Raw genomic sequence first — 17,330 nt, forward strand, 5'->3', positions numbered from 1 at the left:
GCGTTGACCGTGAGCGATAAATCACTGCAGGCACTTCATAAATAAAAAGCAACTTCGAAGATGGGCTGGGTGGGAATCGAACCAGGGTCTCCGGAGTGTGAGACGGAGACGCTACCACTCAGCCACGAGTTCGATGCGTGGAAGAAGTACAAAAGCGCTTCTAGTGATTGCGGTGTTGCCTTAGAAACGTGCCGTAGAAAGTTATACTGCGCTGTATATCGGTAATTATGAGCATGCAACTTACAGAAGTCGCATTTACATGAGTAGCGCAGTACGTTTCCGCAACATTTCTTCTGTGCTTACCGCACACGCAGAGCCATCTTGCGGCAAACACAGAAGACCCCCTCCTCTCAATGTACGGCGCTGCCCCGACAGGTGGCGCGCCACGGCTGTGCGCGGACCGGTGCAAGGCGCGTCGCATGCCCCGACTCCCTCTCCCCTGACGACGCTTCGCCGTTCTCCCACACGGGTTGCAGACTCAAGCGCCGTTCCTTCCTTTAGATTACTATCTATCTATCTCTCTGCCCGTGCCGATCACGACGTTCGGCTGGCGTAGATCGTTTCCTCCACCGAGACACCGAGTTCTTTGGTTCGTTCCGTTTGCTCAGGCGCACATTTCGTTGCCGCGCCGAACACTGCGTTGCTCGACGCTCATCGTGTCCGATGCGGGGCGCCTCGTAAGTGATCGCTGCGCCGTCGCGCATTGTCTTATACCCCTTGGCGGGTCGACGGGAATGCTGTCGCGTTCCACTCTTGAAGGCGAAGCTTAAGCGTCCTCCAATTTTTTTTTTATTTCTCGCATATATCGCCATATATGTGGCACAATGTAGGAATAGAATTACATATAAGCATGGCGGGCACGTTTCATACAGGCACCTTCTGTACATGTATGACGCTCGGAACTCATAGAGGACTGTCTGTCGAAAGGAAAAGAACAAAACATACAATTCACGCACTGCAATAGAAAATGATGTGAAAAAAAGAAAGAAACGCGGGTAGTTATCATTGGGCTGCCCGGCATTGCAATCTGTCATGATTCTTGCAACAGCATCGATACAGAAGGGCACTCGGCAGTTCTGTTGCATTAAGGAAGCCGTGAAAGAGCAAACACAGGAAATTACTTGTAAACGCCAACAAAGTGACATTACAAGCGAATTACTGGTGAGAACTGGCTAATGATAACCTTTCTCTCAGTCGTCCGATTATGGGATGACTATACTGTTCAGAAGCTTTTTTATTATATTGAGAGTGTATTCAGAAGCTTCTCGTGGAAATTTGGTTGAGTAAATTTCGCTGTCACTTAAGCATTAAAGGACATATAAAAGCATAATATTCGAAAAAAGAAACAAGCCCAGTGGAATCATACATATGCAAGCAGATATACGCCTACGTGCACAAATATTTGTAATCATTCAGTGTCAGAATCGGTTTTATTGTGATGATTAAAAAGATTACACGATGTTAATATGCAGAAGGAAGTCCCGAAGTCAAAGACTGCAATGCGACTTCCTTTAGAAACTAAATGTGATAAAGCACAGATTACAGCAGTTCCAACACATCGTTGAGAACGAAGAATTGCCAGTTTCAGTATGAATAACATAATTGAAGAAATAAATATCCATAAGTAGGTGGCATATAAGAACACTGTAGGATGATCTCGTTAGACACTAATAAATTAACAGTATAAATGACATGACGTACAAAACATAATTGGCGAACTCGAATACATATGAATGACAAGGTCATCAAACAGCAATCTAATGGTATGACAATGAAAATTAAATGAAAGGACACTGAAACAACGGGTATGAGTATTCAGTATTATCAGTATTAAAAAAATATGTATTCTGTTATTCGCTTCTTGAATTCGTGAATTTTCAGTGTTTTTCTATCTAATAGTACCGGGTTACAGAATGCGACGCATGAAAAATGGACGCTCTGCTTGCCTTGATTAGAATGTATTTTAAGGTAAAAATAAGTTCCTACTTATTGCAAACCTGGCAATATTCGTGTTTATAGAGGAGATTGTGGTATCAAGCTATCGCGCCATGTGTAATTTGTTGGTCGAAACAAAAGGGTGCCCAGATTATGTTTATCAAGTTTTGTGACTGAATGTAATTACTTCGTAAAGGATATGCGGCGTTGAGGTTGCGCGCTAACTGTAATTATCCTAATAGCCTGAGTCTATTGGATTTGCCATTAGTTTTAAGGAGTTACGTAAGTGTTTGCCTAACAATTAGCGCAGTAGTTAATGTGGGAATTAATAAATGTAAAGTGTAAGGATAGTATTATTTGATGGTTAAATACGTTTTGTGTTTTTAGAAGCATCCTGATGCCGTAGGTAATGTACTGTTTTACTTTAGATATCTGCTTAATAATATTAAGATCTCTGTCTGCTTCTACACTAAGATAATTGCAGGAAAAACATACAGGGATACTACTGGTGCCAAGAAAAATAGGATGAATGGAGTTACGTGTTCGTTGGTGGGAAGTCAGCAGAACAAACTTTATTTTTGACATGCTTATCTGTAGCTATTTAGTATGGCACCCATCCATCAGGCTATATAATCGTCATTAAGGTGAACTATTAGAGTTGTAAAACGTTTATCAGAGTGAATGATAGTAATATCGTCTGCATAAACTACACGTTTTGAAGAAGAAAGGCAGTTAGGCAGATACTAAAAATAAAAGCGGGCCCAATATGGAAACCTGGGGCACGCCAGTATTAGTGATAGTGAACATGGTTTTATAATGAGCTCCTGAAATATTTAATAACTGGATTCTGTCTGTTAAGTAATTTTGTAGTGACAGGAGTGCTGGGCCAACCGAGGGGCATGATTTTTATTGGTCATACTATAAGAAGCCAACAAACGCTGACACCAAAGACAACATAGGGAAAACTACTTGGGCTTAATAAATGAAATAAAGAAACTATAAATTAATGGAAATGAAAGTGGATCAAGAAACAACTTGCCGCAGGTGGGGAACGATCCCACAAGCTTCGCGTATCGCGTGCGATGCTTTACCACTTGAGCTACCACGGCACCGTTTCCCCGTCCACTTTCTTGGGTATTTATGTTTTCATAGTAGAACGCTGGGAGCGTTAGCCAGCGCAACCACTCACAGTCCTTGGCGGCGGACGTGGAACATCTTTTCTGCCGCAGGCGCCACGAGAACATGACCTTCTTGGGTGACAGCACACAGTCGATAAACCCACACATGCTACCTGAAGGCATCAATGTTGCCGGATTCGAGACCCTCGTTATGTATAACGAAAAGAAAGGGTTTAACTGAGGGGCCCGATTTTCATTAATCATATCATAAGAAGCCAACAAACAAAGACACCAAGGATATAATTAATGGAAATCGAGCCCCTCGCTGCGTAAGAGGTCGCGCGGCCTTTGCATCGGCGTTTTTGAAAATCCGACTGCTGCCAACCGCCAACCACCGTCCACGGAAGAGGGGCGAAAGAGCCGATTTGTTATAAAATGCCCACACAGTAAATGAGCTAACTTGCGCTCACAAACTGTCAACGCCATCGCCGCAAGAATGATATAGGTAATGTATGTAAAATATGATGAACAATAAGGTACCCACTACGATTACTGGGGCTCGCCAGAAATGAATGTGAACGGTGTTGTGAGGCAAAACAGATGCGTCGGCACAGCTTTTCTGAAAAGTCGAGTTGGGCTTTTATGCACACTCAAAGCTGACAGACCCAACTAAGCGTCTTTCTTTAGTAAGCGACTACGCAGGATTCACTGTAGCAATCACCGCGAAACTAAAAGCAAATCGCTTTTCGTATGCACCCGACAAGTTGCGCTTTCGGGCGTATACGAGAACGCTGGCGTTACTGAAGTGCTAAAGCGCCAAACAGACGACACAAGAAGAGACAGGGACGAGCGCTTAAGAGGAAGCTTTAGCTCGAGTGCTCCTATCTAAATACATGTAAAAGGAGAATTCGTTTTTCTCGGCAACCACTGCACCAAATTTGACGAGGTTTGTTGCATTTAAAAGACAAACTTAAAATCTAGTGACTGTCGGTTTCGAATTTTTGAGTTAAGGTGTCAATGTTTTATTAAAAATTGGCGAAAATCAAAAATTTTCAGAAAACGAAACTATCAAGTTTACAACTCTGTAACTCAACGACTAAAAATGATAATACAATTCTGTTAATTGCATCTAATAGTACATCTAAAGCGGACAACATTGATATGTTTGACATGAATATAAAAAAATTAATCATAGGAAAATACAACTTTTGCGAAACCTTTGTAACCAACGTAACAAATTCACGTAAGATGTAAAATGACATATTGAATTTGTCCGCTTTGAATGATCTAATGGATGCCGTTTACATAACCACGATATCAGTTCTTGATGCAGAGCTATGAATTTGTAAACTTTGTGCTTCTATTTTTTTCAAACGGTCAAATATTTGAAAATCGAGTTAAGAAAATTCAAGCCCTAAATCGAAATTCCGCTTCCAACAGTGACTAGAATTTAACTTTGTCTTTCCAATGCAACAAATTTCATCAATATCGGTGCAGGGGTATCTCATAAAAGCGTTTTTGCGTTTTACATGTATTTGAATAGGCCGCGTCGGCGTTGGGCCCGAGCTAATGCTTCCTCTTAACACAAGAGTAGACACGGACGTCGTCTGTTTGGTGCTTTAGTGCTTCAGTAACATGCACCAACTAGCCCAACAAAAAGTTCTGCTGGAACGCTGGCGTTGCTCGCAAACAGTGCAACCATGCCGAGCCTTTATGAAGACATAAATGACCTTACCCTTTGCTTGCATTCGTAGGCCCTGCACAATCCTCGTGCTTCTCTGTGGAGAGCAGAGACGATCTCGGCTGTAGACGAGAGAACGACACACACGGACATGTTTCGCGTGCACATGACTTCCTGCTACCAGAGCTGAAAGAAATGTATCGATCGATAGCGACTGCTCACAAGGCTCCGTTAAAAATCGTGGCACCGGGGACTGTCGCGGGCCTTGAGCTACGACACCCATGCTTGTCTCGTGGACTAACCGCGCACGTCGTCTCGTCGAGACGGAGATCTCATCTCTTTTTTTTTGCATTAGCCGTCAAGTTCTAACAAGGTTATCTACCTTCATCGCCTCGCGCGGAAAGTCATTCCGGGGTGGACAAATTCACAAGATATGCACCTTTCGTTTTGTTTTTGTTTTCTTCCTTTTCCATTTGCCCACCTTCGACCAGAACATTTCTTCTCCTTCGTCCAATTCCCTGCAGAATCTGCGCGTCTCGCGCAACCAAGGTACTTTCAGCCTTCCTTAACCCTTTCAGACACTGTCTCACCACTGCGTATAGCAAGATAGTGCAACAGTAACAGCACTTATGAAAGTAATGGTATTTAAAATGCATGGCGTACATGTTGCAACACTTACGATTGGAAATGTGCAGCAATTTCGAATAACGTGCAGAATGTTTTAGCAAGATCAGTGGGAACGTAGACGTGTTGGGCGTTTTCACTCGGTGTCAGTATGTTGTATACAGCGGGTGCACTTCTTTCGTCGTGTAATTATGAAGTGGCTGCCTTACAAGATTTTCGAAACACGAAATAGTTTATGTTCACATATTTGATGTTGCTGTAGGGAGCTTTCGTATGGCTTAGTGCGTTTCTATGTCACGTGGGTCTCACACACACGCACAAACACACACACACACACACACACACGCACGCACGCACGCGCATACACACACACGCGCACACACACACACACACACACACACACGCACACACACACACACACACAAACACACACACACATACACACACACACACACACACACACACACACACACACACACACACACACACACACACACACACACACACACACACACACACATGTTACCTTTCTTTTGTACGACGCTGTAGGCGGCGTAGAAGAACAACAGAGGCCAGGCGGTCCAGTGGGCGACACGGAGGTAGCCATAACGTGCAATGCTGTCCACAACGGCACGTGACGTTCTGGCAAAGCTGTTACACGTCATCATACTGATCTTGAAGTCGTCAAAAAAGAGCTAAGACACCCGACCAATCGAACGCATGGGGAGATAAATATACAATCTGAAGAACACCTGCCGGCGTAATGCAACGTACATTTTGCGCACAACGCTTCCAGCGTTTTGTCATAGAAAATAAAAAGAACAGCTTCTTGGGTATACTTAGGTTTTTTTTTTTTTCGTGAGCGAACACTGAACGTAGTCCGAAGCAGCCTGGCACGTTTTATGGGCGACACCGTTTAATGCGGCAGCTGGTTTAAGGGAACGCCGAAGGAACAAAGGGACTCAGCACATCTCGCATAAAAGGAGCCTCTTCGCGCGCAGGCTTTCAAATCACAGCTGCGCTGCATGCGTGACTGTGGACCTGCCTTCCCTGTCTCCGAGAACATCTACAGGACTCGAATATGGTTTGCCGGCCACGAACTTGGTTTCTGTGTGCTTTCTTGCAAGATCGAGTATGCTGACAACATGGTAACGACACTTACACGATCGCGTAATCCCAGAATACTCCTGGCCCTCCTAACGTGAAGCCAGCTGTTAGGTTTGAAATTCTGAACTACCTTTGTTCATAGGGCTTCCCACTCTTGGTCGTAAAACTTCGTAAGCAAAAAATTTAATGCCACGAGAACATTGGAGCGATCCCAAACACATTGCTCGGCACCGTGGAGTAAGAGCTTCAGCGCAACGTCAAGGATCTCGCTTCTCCAGGATGCGTCGTTCGCCCTGCGACCGTTAACGTTACCGTACAATGCACGGCTCCTTGCTTCCGGTTATGCACCCGTATTTATCCTTGTTGCTTTCCGCACCCCAGAGAAGTGGGAAGCTGTCCTTTGCGCCGGCACCTCTTAAGTCGCCCGCGCATTGATCCGATGGGCACAGGCCATGTCGCCGATGATATCATTGAGCCCAAACTAAGGTCTCCTTCCCGATTTTCCCTTACCTGTCTATAAAAATGTTTTCACCATTATCATCATAACTAGCTAAATCCTTGTGGGGTACGTTCGTCCCATATACGTCTGCGTTCGATTCAAATTTAGACACAGAATATGGTTTCGTCTTCAGCTGAGTCAATGGCCTCGACTCAAGGATACTCGGACCGCGGCCACATCCGAGGTTACCAAGGAGGCAGAGGAATACGCAGCCCAACTCACACGACAAAGTTGGCAAAAGTTTATCGACTCGCTGAATAGAACCCTCAGCACCGCAAAGACCTGGCGTATCCTCAAGGCTCTAATGGACCGAACCAAGACCAAGTCAGAAAGTAGCAAGGCCATCCAAAGACTAGTACAGCAATTTGAAGGGACAGAAGAAGAGCTACTGCAAATAGTCCGTGTAAAGTGCTACAGGCAAGATAAACCCGAAGCGTACACGGAGAGATACCGAGCCGAAGAAAACCCCGACCTAGAGAAGACCAATCACCAGGGAGTAAGTTTTCGCAGCAGTTAAGGCATCTACTCGGAACCCAGCAGCAGGAGCAGACAGGATTAGGAACGCACTAATCTACAACCTAAGTGATGAGGCGGTCACACACCTGACGAACTTCCTCAACGCACATTGGGAAGCGGGGACACTGCCAGAGGAATGGAGACATACGGAGGTAGTTATGATCCCCAAGCCAGGGAAAAAGCTACTAGTTGAAAACCTACGGCCGATATCACTCACTTCGTGCCTTGGCAAGTTGTGTGAGCGGATCGTGACAAGGAGGCTACAACAATACGTGGAAGACGAAGATCTGTATCCCCACAGTATGTTCGGATTTCGCACCAAATTGTCAACCCAAGAAGTCCTACTGCAAATTAAAGAGGGGGCTCTTAGCAACATCCCCTACAACGGAGAAAACATAATAATGGCACTCGATGTCAGAGGAGCGTTCGACAACGTCAGCCACGTGGCCATCCTCAAGGGACTGGATGATCTCAACAGCGGACGAAGAATTCCCGGCTACATGAGAGCGTTCCTATCAAACAGAACAGCCGCGGTGGGGTTAGGAGACCTACGGACAGACGAGTTCCACACGCCAAACAAAGGAACCCCGCAGGGATCCGTATCTCACCGATCCTTTTCAACATTGCAATGATTGGGATAGCCCGGAAGCTGGAAGAGATCGACGGCATACACAACGCATTTTATGCCAACCATATCACCATCTGGACTAACCAAGGCTCGATCAGCCAAAAAGAAGAACGACTACAAGCCGCAGCAACATGCGTGGAAAAATGCGTTAGGGAAAGAGGCCTCGCCTGCTCGACGGAGAAATCAGAGCTCCTGAGAGTCAGAAGAGGAAAACGCTCGGAAGAACAAATCAGCCTCACCCTAGAAGGATAGAAGATACCAGAAAAAGAAGCCGTAAGGATTCTGGGAATGTGGGTGCAGAGCAATCAACGCTGCACGCACAGCATAAACCTACTCAAGCAAGCGACGGCACAGGTGGCACGTATGATCACCTGCGTCTCGCAAAATAGAAGCGACATGAAGGAGGAAGATACGGTCGAGTTGCTTAAAAGCCTCATAATCAGCCGGATCACGTACGCCATCCCATATTACAACACAAACAAAGGCGAATGGGACCAGGCCAGCGCAATCATAAGGAAAGCATACAAAACAGCGCTTCACCTGCTGGCCAACACTTCGACAGAGAAGCTGCTGGCCCTCAGACTCCACAACACGTTTGAGGAGCTCAAAGAAGCACAATTAGGGTCGCAGCTGCTCAGACACCAGCAGATTACCACGGGCAGAAAGCTCCTAAAAAAACTGGGGCACAAAGAAATTCAAAGGGAAGAACAAAAAATAAAAAATATGGGGTTTTACGTGCCAAAACCACTTTCTGATTATGAGGCACGCCGTAGTGGAGGGCTCCGGAAATTTCGACCACCTGGGGTTCTTTAACGTGCACCTAAATATAAGTACACGGGTGTTTTCGCATTTCGCCCCATCGAAATGCGGCCGCCGTGGCCGGGATTCGATCCCGCGACCTCGTGCTCAGCAGTCCAACACCATAGCCACTGAGCAACCACGGCGGGTAGGGAAGAACAAAGAACAGCAAACCTACCCGATGAGTATCGCAGCACCATCAAGGTAATGGCCCTACCAAGAAACATGGATCCGAATTGACACACAGCCTGGCGGAACGCTAGGGCAAAATATGTAGAAAAATACCTAGCAACCAAGGCGAACACGGTATACAAGGACGCTGCGGTATATCCTCGAGAACGAAGGGAAACAGAACAAAGAGTCGTCGCAGCAGTAATAGACTCGGACTATAGGGAAATCGCTTGCGCGTCGGCACGGGATTGTACGGTAACCGAGGGAGAGGAAATGTCCGTTGCTCTAGCAGCTGTAGCATCTCTACCGCATAAATAGATCCCTTATAATTCTAACAAACTCCAAGGAAGCATGCCGAAACTGCATTAACAGCAGAATCGGTCAAAACGCGCTCTAAATCTTCCTCCGCGCTGGTCGACAGAATAAACGCATTAGACACACCATCTTTTGGGTGCCGGGGCACACTGAGATTGACGGCAACCAGAGGGTTGATAGGATCGCTCGCGAGCATACAAACCGAGCGGACCTAAACAGAGATCCTGAGCATTTGATGACAGTGATCCCAATGTACTCTGACATACTAAATTCCCATAGAGGGACGAGGATCAGATATCCCACGCCCCACAATACACTCACTCAACAACAGGCAGTTTACTGGCGAAAGCTGCAGACAGGAACTTTCCCAAATTTACATATACTAAGCAAATTGTTCCCAAGTCAATACAGAGACACATGCCGGTGGTGTGGCGCATTTCCCACACTTTATCACATCACACGGGAGTGCAATACGAATAAGGCACTCCACAAATAGAAAATAGAAATAGAAATAGGGTGCGGAGCAGTGGGAGAGCGTGCTCGCCAGCGGCAACCCTCGCCTCCAAGGGAGGCTGGCGGATCATGCCCGACGAGCAGCCACGCTCAGTGGTGCCCTGGAATAGGGGCGCCGACCATGAAGGCCGGAGATCGTCATCAACCAATCGGAGATGAAGACATCCGGCCTGACCGCTGAATTACTCTTTCTAGAGCAATAAAGTTTGCTTCATCCTTCTTCGTCGTCGGCGCTAAAAGCTATTAGCGCAGTTCTCTAAGTGCAGTGGGATGAGGGACCGTTTATAATCCTCCCAAATTCATGTGGTACTTTCTCTCTCTCTCTTTCCTTCTTTGTATTGCCCGCTTACCTTACCCGCGGTTAAGGTAGCAAACCTGACGCTCGTCTGGTTGACCTTGCGGTTTCCCCTCTTATCTCTTTCTCTCTCTGTCATATTTATACAGGAACGGGATGCCTTTCATCTGGTGAATCTCTGCCACAGGTCACGTCTTGAACAAGAATGACATAAATTTCAAGGAGCAAGGCCGATTAGGCCAACTGAACACGCTTTTATCAAAGTGAAGATTTTGGCTCTTCACTTCGCATGGACAGCTTTCGGCCAAGTATAGACGACCGATCCTACAGACCGTGTAACCAAAGCTGAGTCGGTCCCTGAGCCATTATATTGAAGGGTGGTGACATGTTTCGTCAATCCTGGTGTCAGTGCGCGCTACTGTGTTGGCAAATTTTAATATGCTTTGTAACATGCATAGCTCCTGGATACAGTGCAATGTCAAAGCACCACCAAAGCGTCTCATAATATAAACCAATAGAATTAATCCACAAGTTTCCCCGCAGCATATCTCGCGTGTACGCTATTACTTGGGCATTGATAATGCTCCTCCAACGGCTCCGGGTCAAATATTACGGCCCTTTTCTCGTTGTCAGCCTCAGACACAGGAAACAACATTGAGTTCAATAATTTGTGCATCAATGTTCTCTTCAACCCATGCGACCGTTCAGCTTTCTGTCCTAGCACTTTATTCTTTTTCTTAGCACTTTATTCGCTCTCTCATAGATTGCAATACTTCAGATATACTTGGGTACTGCCTTTCTGGGCGTTGTTTCGCGTCTAGGAATGCATTGGATTACAACATTACTGCCACAGTGTCGTCGCAAGCAACGACACTCGTGAAATATAACGATGAGCACTCATTCGTTTGAGAAATACCAGCCTTTATTTTAGGAACTAGAAAAGCACACGGAGGGCGGCCACTGGTTCAGCAGCATCCGTACGCTGCCACGCTATAGGCCTTGGAAGGCGGCCCGTGAGTTACAGGATGAGAGCACCCGAACAAGCTGGAATTCTTCATGGCTGCACAGCAAATCAAAGTTCAAATCAGAAATTCACGTAGTCGCAGCTAGTAGCAAGAGCACAGCGTACGTGCCTTATTCAATCAAACCTAGAGCGCTATAACTCAAAGCTATTCCGAAATTTTCTATTCCAATTATGCAATCAGCCCTTCGCGTTTGTTCAAAAGATTTTCAGGCCACCCCGACTTCGCCTGTCTGTCACGCGACGTCACGAAAAGCGCGATAGCTCCCCATCTGATGGGACGTGTACACACTGATTATGCATGATTAGTGCAAACAAAAGAAAAATAATTATTTCTAATGCGACGCTTTCTTTGCCGTTAGCCCTGTGCTATTTATTGGTCAAATGTTTTCGGGCTGCGCCCACTTCGCCTGTCTGTCACACAGCGTCATAAAACCGCGAAAACTCACCGTGCCAAAGTGACGTGTGCGCGTTAAAGATGCATTAATATGCCGTACAAAACTGATTTTTTTTTCTGGATAGCCGAAGACTGCCTCGTTCCCAAAGCTATAGAAGATGGCTGCCCGCCGATCGCTCAGGCACTGACTACTCGCACCTACCGGAGAGCATGGAATTATTTGCGTATAATAAAACCTTTTTGTTGGCAGTGCAACATTATCGAGTCCTTTCGACACGTATACGACATCGCCCTGCCAACTATTCTTTGGTGAGGATCCGTTTTAGCGGCATTCTTAGCCTTCCGTAGCCATTTTCACTGCGCTGGCTCGGCCTCATCGAAACCCTCTCCACTTGACCGTGCTCCTGGCCCTTCGTCAGTCAATGCGATAATAAAAACCGCTCAATGTAGGCAATGTTATTCGTTTTTAAATCAAAGAAAAGTCATCATCATCATCATGAGCCTAGTTACGCCCACTGCAGGGCAAAGGCCTCTCCCATACTTCTCCAACTACCCCGGTCATGTACTAATTGTGGCCATGTAGTCCCTGCAAACTTCTTAATCTCATTCGCCCACCTAACTTTCTGCCGCCCCCTGCTACGCTTCCCTTCCCTTGGAATCCAGTCCGTAACCCTTAGTGACCATGGGTTATCTTCCCTCCTCATTACATGTCCGGCCCATGCCCATTTCTTTTTCTTGATTTCAACTAAGATGTCGTTTAGACCTCCTATAAACGAGGAGAGCGTTCGATTGGTCTGTCCAGATAACGCTGCGGGTTACCGCAGACTGCTTGCGTCAGCGGTAGCGCCATTTTGACGTCAGGAAACTGGAATAAAAACCTATTGGAGTAGTTTTACGTTATAGGGCCCGTGCTTCAATGTTGCCGGATTCGAGACACTCCTTATGTAATAAACGAGAAGATAGGGGGTTAACCGAGGGGCCCGATATTTATTAGTCATATCATAAGAAGCCAACAAACATTGACACCGAGGTCAACATAGGGGAAATTACTTGTGTTTAATAAATGAAATAAGGAAACGATGAATTAATGGAAACGAAAGTGGATGAAAAAACAACTTGCCGCGGGCGGGGAACGATCCCACAACCTTCGCATTGCGCGTGCTATGCTCTACAAATTGAGCTACCGCGTCGCTATTGCCTCATCCGTTTTCTTCGGTATGTATATACACACAGATATATATATATATATATATATATATATATATATATATATATATATATATATATATATTAGTCATATAATGAGAAGCCAACAACCACTGACACCAAGTACAACATAGGGGAAATTGCAAGTGCTTAATAAATGAAATAAAGGAATCACAAATTAATGGAAATTGAAGTGGATGAAAAAACAACGTGCCGCAGGTGGGAACCGAACCCACCCGTGCTGAGGTTCGGTTCCCACCTGCGGCACGTTGTTTTTTCATCCACTTCAATTTCCATTAATTTGTGATTCCTTTATTTCATTTATTAAGCACTTGCAATTTCCCCTATGTTGTACTTGGTGTCAGTGGTTGTTGGCTTCTCATTATATGACTAATAAATATCGGGTCCCTCGGTAACCCCCTTTCTTCTCGTTTATATATATATATATATATATATATATATATATATATATATATATATATATATATATATATATATATATACCCTATTGCAAAACCCAGTGCCACTGGGACCCAGTGCGCCTGATTATGGGCCCAGTGCAGCGCGCTGGATGCTGGGGCGCTGGGATCGCGCAGCGTGCTGGGAGGCACTGGCTACTTGCGCGAAAAACAGCTCTAGCGCGTTAAATATGCGATGTCTGGACGCCGTATATATTTTTTTGAATATAGAAAGCAACAAGGAACGTTTTAGTGCAATAAAAAAAAGAAAAAAAAACGCAAAAATAAAACTGCTACGACCAGGATTCGACCGTCCGACCTACAGATTCGAAGCCCGATACCTTACCACTACGCCACGCCAGCAGACGGAAACACGAGCGTAATTTACTATGTCAAAGCCGAGAAGCACTTTGTTTCGCAAAGCTACGTCTTGTACATGCATGGTTGATGCGCTATCACCCAGCAACTAAAACTCACGCCTGTACCAGAAAGAAAAGGTTGCTGTCCGTATTCAGCAGTATGCTTGGAAGTGCCAGAACATCGATTTTCACTTGCGATCGCTATTTTAACTTCTAAAAAAGTCCTAAATGAACCGCCGACCCGGGACGATGTATGGGCTGTTTCTGCCGATTTCGATAGCCGTTTCTTGTTCTTCACGCAAAGGATGTGCAACGTTTCCTTAGTTCAGTGATGCCTTTCAGTCAACACGCGTGTCTAGTCATATATCTTCGTCAGAGAAGCGCAGGCTAGTGCTGGGAGCCTTCGACGATAGCGCATATACCTGTGTTTATGACGCGTCACATCAGCGGTCATCGCTTCTTGTGCTGACACTGTACACATGAAAAAATTGTTTATTTAGGAACACCGATGCGAAAGCTTAAATATAGAGTGATTTATCCTTGTTATATTTCTTGATACCTGAGCCTAGACGCGCCGATAGCGTGAGGACGGACTCGGCTGATACGCTAGGCCTAAGCTTCGGTGGGGACCGATCTCGGCGCGGGTAGCTGGCGAAAGCTAAGAAGTGCGTATTTTAGCCTCAAAAGTTTTTTCAGTACAATAGGGAAAGTGGAAGCACACGAATCACTTCAGCTTTGTTATCGGTGCGAGAATATCATTCAGCGATAAGCTTCGATCTCGGGGTCCGTCGGGCGTCTGAACGAATTCTGCATTTCATCTCCACTCCACAACACTGCGACAATTCCCAGTCAAACGTTACGTGCGAACTACTTAAAAACGCGGCGTCCTCTGCGTTTACGTGGTTTCGTTCAAGAATTTATCTATCCGCCAAGTCCAAAGGGAAAATAAAAAAGCGAAAGTGATTTTCAGTTTCAAGTGCGCATGAATAAACATGGGCAGCTCACGCACCTTTATTCAAAGCTGGGACACGAAATAGGGTTTTATAACCCCAAGATATAGCGTTATTTAGGACAAAAGACTAGTATCAAGCGATAAAATTGTATAAATTAGGTATTAAATATTCAGCAGCGCTCGTCCATGCGTATGGAACCAGCGCGGCACAAACACAACCAGCGCAGTTTCCAGTGCGAACCAGCGAACTGCAGCGAGAACCAGCGCCTGTACAGCACAAACCAGTGCGCCCCAGCGTCATGGCAGTGGAACCAGCGTCTCTTCCAGTGTGACCCAGCTCTTATCCAGCGTTCTCACTGGTGTCCCAGTGAGTCCCAGCGAGTGCCAGCGTACCCAGTGCGACCCAGCGCCAAAAAGCGCGCTGGTTTCACGCTGGAAGACGCTGGGAGACGCTGGTTTTTGCAATAGGGTATATATATATATATATATATATATATATATATATATATATATATATATATATATATATACATTCTTTTTCTGTTTCCATTATTAAACATTCACTTAAGATCAACACATAAGCACTTCTCCGTAGAAGATGTTGGTGGCGGCAACATTACCTATATCTACACATAATTAGCAGCCGTCATCAGCAGCTCTCGACGGGATCGTAGCCATCTGCAAGGGAAAAAAAAGTGTCGGACTTAGTGACTACCTGCGTGCCCACTCCTGCGCTTGCATAGATATGTCCACGTGATATTTCCCGCGTCCTACGCCAGCCTGGCCGAACAATAAGTTACTGTGACGTGACTCCCACCCAGCGAATGCAACGTTCCGCAATTACGAGTATGACATATGGCAGACTTTGTTATAGTGTATGTAACCACATTATATGTGCTATAGTTAGCTTACCGTTTATGGCTTACATTTCATGGGTTAGTTTGCATGCAGCCGCATGTTTTTCCCTAATTACAACAAGCCTCTCGTGAGTGAGGTTCCTTCTCCGTACTGACTATAGCAAAGTGTGAAGAACTAGTAAGACTTTTTTCATGACCTAGTGTGTCAGGTATACTTGCAATAGAAGGTAGCGCAATAAGAAAAGACAAACCGAAACACGGGTGGGCAGGCAGAACAAGCGCTAAAGTGTCGATTACATGGTTTAATTTCCCCGAATAATTCGTTTTCGTCTTATTGAGCAGACAGTTCACCATTCCCGACAGCAAAACCCGGTCCTGAAGAGCGGCCCCAACTACTGCTATCCAGTGCATGCCGCGAAAGGCTTGCAAAAGTCTACATTCTAAATACTGAAACAGAAAATAAAGCTCTCCGCCATTACCACAGGGCGGAAGTGGCCCACGACTCAGAACGCGCGGCTCCTCGGCAATACCTTCAAGATGGAACGGAGCCCACATCTTGCCTCGGCGTGCTGAAATATCTAGCATATCCGGTAGCCACCAGGAGCGCGCACCGTCTCATTGGACGCTATCTAATGGCTGCCGATGAATAAGAAATAGACACTTTCCAGCACTGTAGCTTTTCCAAGATTGCTTTTGTCGTATATACGGATCGATTGAAAAACATTTCTCCAAAGCTTAATTTTGTTGCAATCAGACTTTGAGCCATGCAGTCAGGCCACATATTACGTGCAATAACTGTAATAACTGTAATGAATATGTCATCATAGGCACCATGGGAGATAAAGAGAGAGACGGAAAGAGCTCACCCAAGCACTGGCGAACGACGATAGCCGCCACCATTGCGGCCACGCTCCAAGTGAACAGTGACAATGCCGACAGTGGACCCAGCAGCGAAGCGACGCCTGCGACAAAGCATGGTCTGGCTGTATATCCGGTCCATTCAAGTATTCTGCAGTGTGTACGGCCACGAACAGTCGAAACGATCCCGCACATGTTGCAACTTTAATGTCGTGCAATTATTATGCCCTTGCAGCGTTATTTCACAAACTAGGCCGAAATGCAAATGGCAGTTCATTCACAGTGTTCGTGCACACTGTGAGACGTCGACGCACTGAGCTCACGAGAGCGAAAGTGATGTTTAACATTTCTCGAGGTACACAATGGTGAATGATGTATCGCCAACTTCATCGTCATCTTCATCATGCCTTCATCGGCACTGCCATGGTCATCATCACACATCAGCAGCGGAACACACGGACGCAGGCTGCAATAAAGCTGCGGTGCTTGCGGCGTTATGTCTGATTGATGTCAGTGTTCTAAGCCTAGTGCGACATATCAGCGGCGACGAGGCCTAGCGTCGCTAGGTGAGAAGACCCGCGTCAGCATGAGTGCTGGACGGCCACCGGAATTTGCCGATGCAGAAGGTACATGGCCTACGTATCGCGTTCGCCTGGAGGCGTACTTTGAGGCTCTTAACATCGTGGACCCAACGAAGAAGCGAGCGCTGCTCATCGCTTCGCTCACGGACAGTGCAGTGCGTGTGGTGCAGGGCCGGTGTCAACCAAAAAATGTGAATGAACTGAGCTATGAGGAAGTCGTCGGGTATCTGGAAGATCACTATGCTCCGGAGGTCAAAGAGATCGCTGCAAGTTATGCTTTCTTCATGCGTTCGCAACAAGACGGGGAAGCTGCTCAGGACTTCATTGCGGACATTCGACGCCTAGCTGAGAAGTGTAACTTCGGCACGTCATTGGAGCGCATGTTGAGGGATCGAATCGTTTGCGGAGTGCTGGATGAAGACGTTCGGCGCCATTTACTGA

General features: G+C 46.0%; 2 protein-coding genes across 5 annotated transcripts in view; both read right to left on the bottom strand.

Moving 5' to 3' along the window:
- The window catches only part of LOC139047490 (protein-cysteine N-palmitoyltransferase HHAT-like), a 30,752-nt gene extending 24,505 nt beyond the window's left edge, over positions 1-6,247 (bottom strand). The window contains exons 1-2 of one of the 3 annotated variants that reach the window (XM_070521300.1): positions 5,885-6,247; positions 4,789-4,856 (exon numbers count right to left, since the gene is read on the bottom strand). In XM_070521300.1, coding sequence (XP_070377401.1) covers positions 4,789-4,856; positions 5,885-6,026 — 210 coding nt within the window. In that variant the 5' untranslated portion in view covers positions 6,027-6,247. The remainder of the gene's footprint in view (positions 1-4,788; positions 4,857-5,884) is intronic. The other 2 variants (XM_070521299.1, XM_070521301.1) reach the window with 2 other exon arrangements.
- A 4,857-nt stretch (positions 6,248-11,104) lies between these two features.
- LOC139047491 (protein Skeletor, isoforms B/C-like) overlaps positions 11,105-17,330 on the bottom strand; it is a 38,046-nt gene continuing 31,820 nt past the window's right edge. Inside the window, exons 8-10 of one of the 2 annotated variants that reach the window (XM_070521302.1) lie at positions 16,317-16,412; positions 15,214-15,271; positions 11,105-11,260 (exon numbers count right to left, since the gene is read on the bottom strand). In XM_070521302.1, the coding sequence (XP_070377403.1) occupies positions 15,243-15,271; positions 16,317-16,412 (125 nt within the window). In that variant the 3' untranslated portion in view covers positions 11,105-11,260; positions 15,214-15,242. The remainder of the gene's footprint in view (positions 11,261-15,213; positions 15,272-16,316; positions 16,413-17,330) is intronic. The other variant, XM_070521303.1, reaches the window with a different exon arrangement.

This window comes from Dermacentor albipictus, chromosome 7, assembly GCF_038994185.2.
Source record: "Dermacentor albipictus isolate Rhodes 1998 colony chromosome 7, USDA_Dalb.pri_finalv2, whole genome shotgun sequence".
NCBI lineage: Eukaryota > Metazoa > Arthropoda > Arachnida > Ixodida > Ixodidae > Dermacentor > Dermacentor albipictus.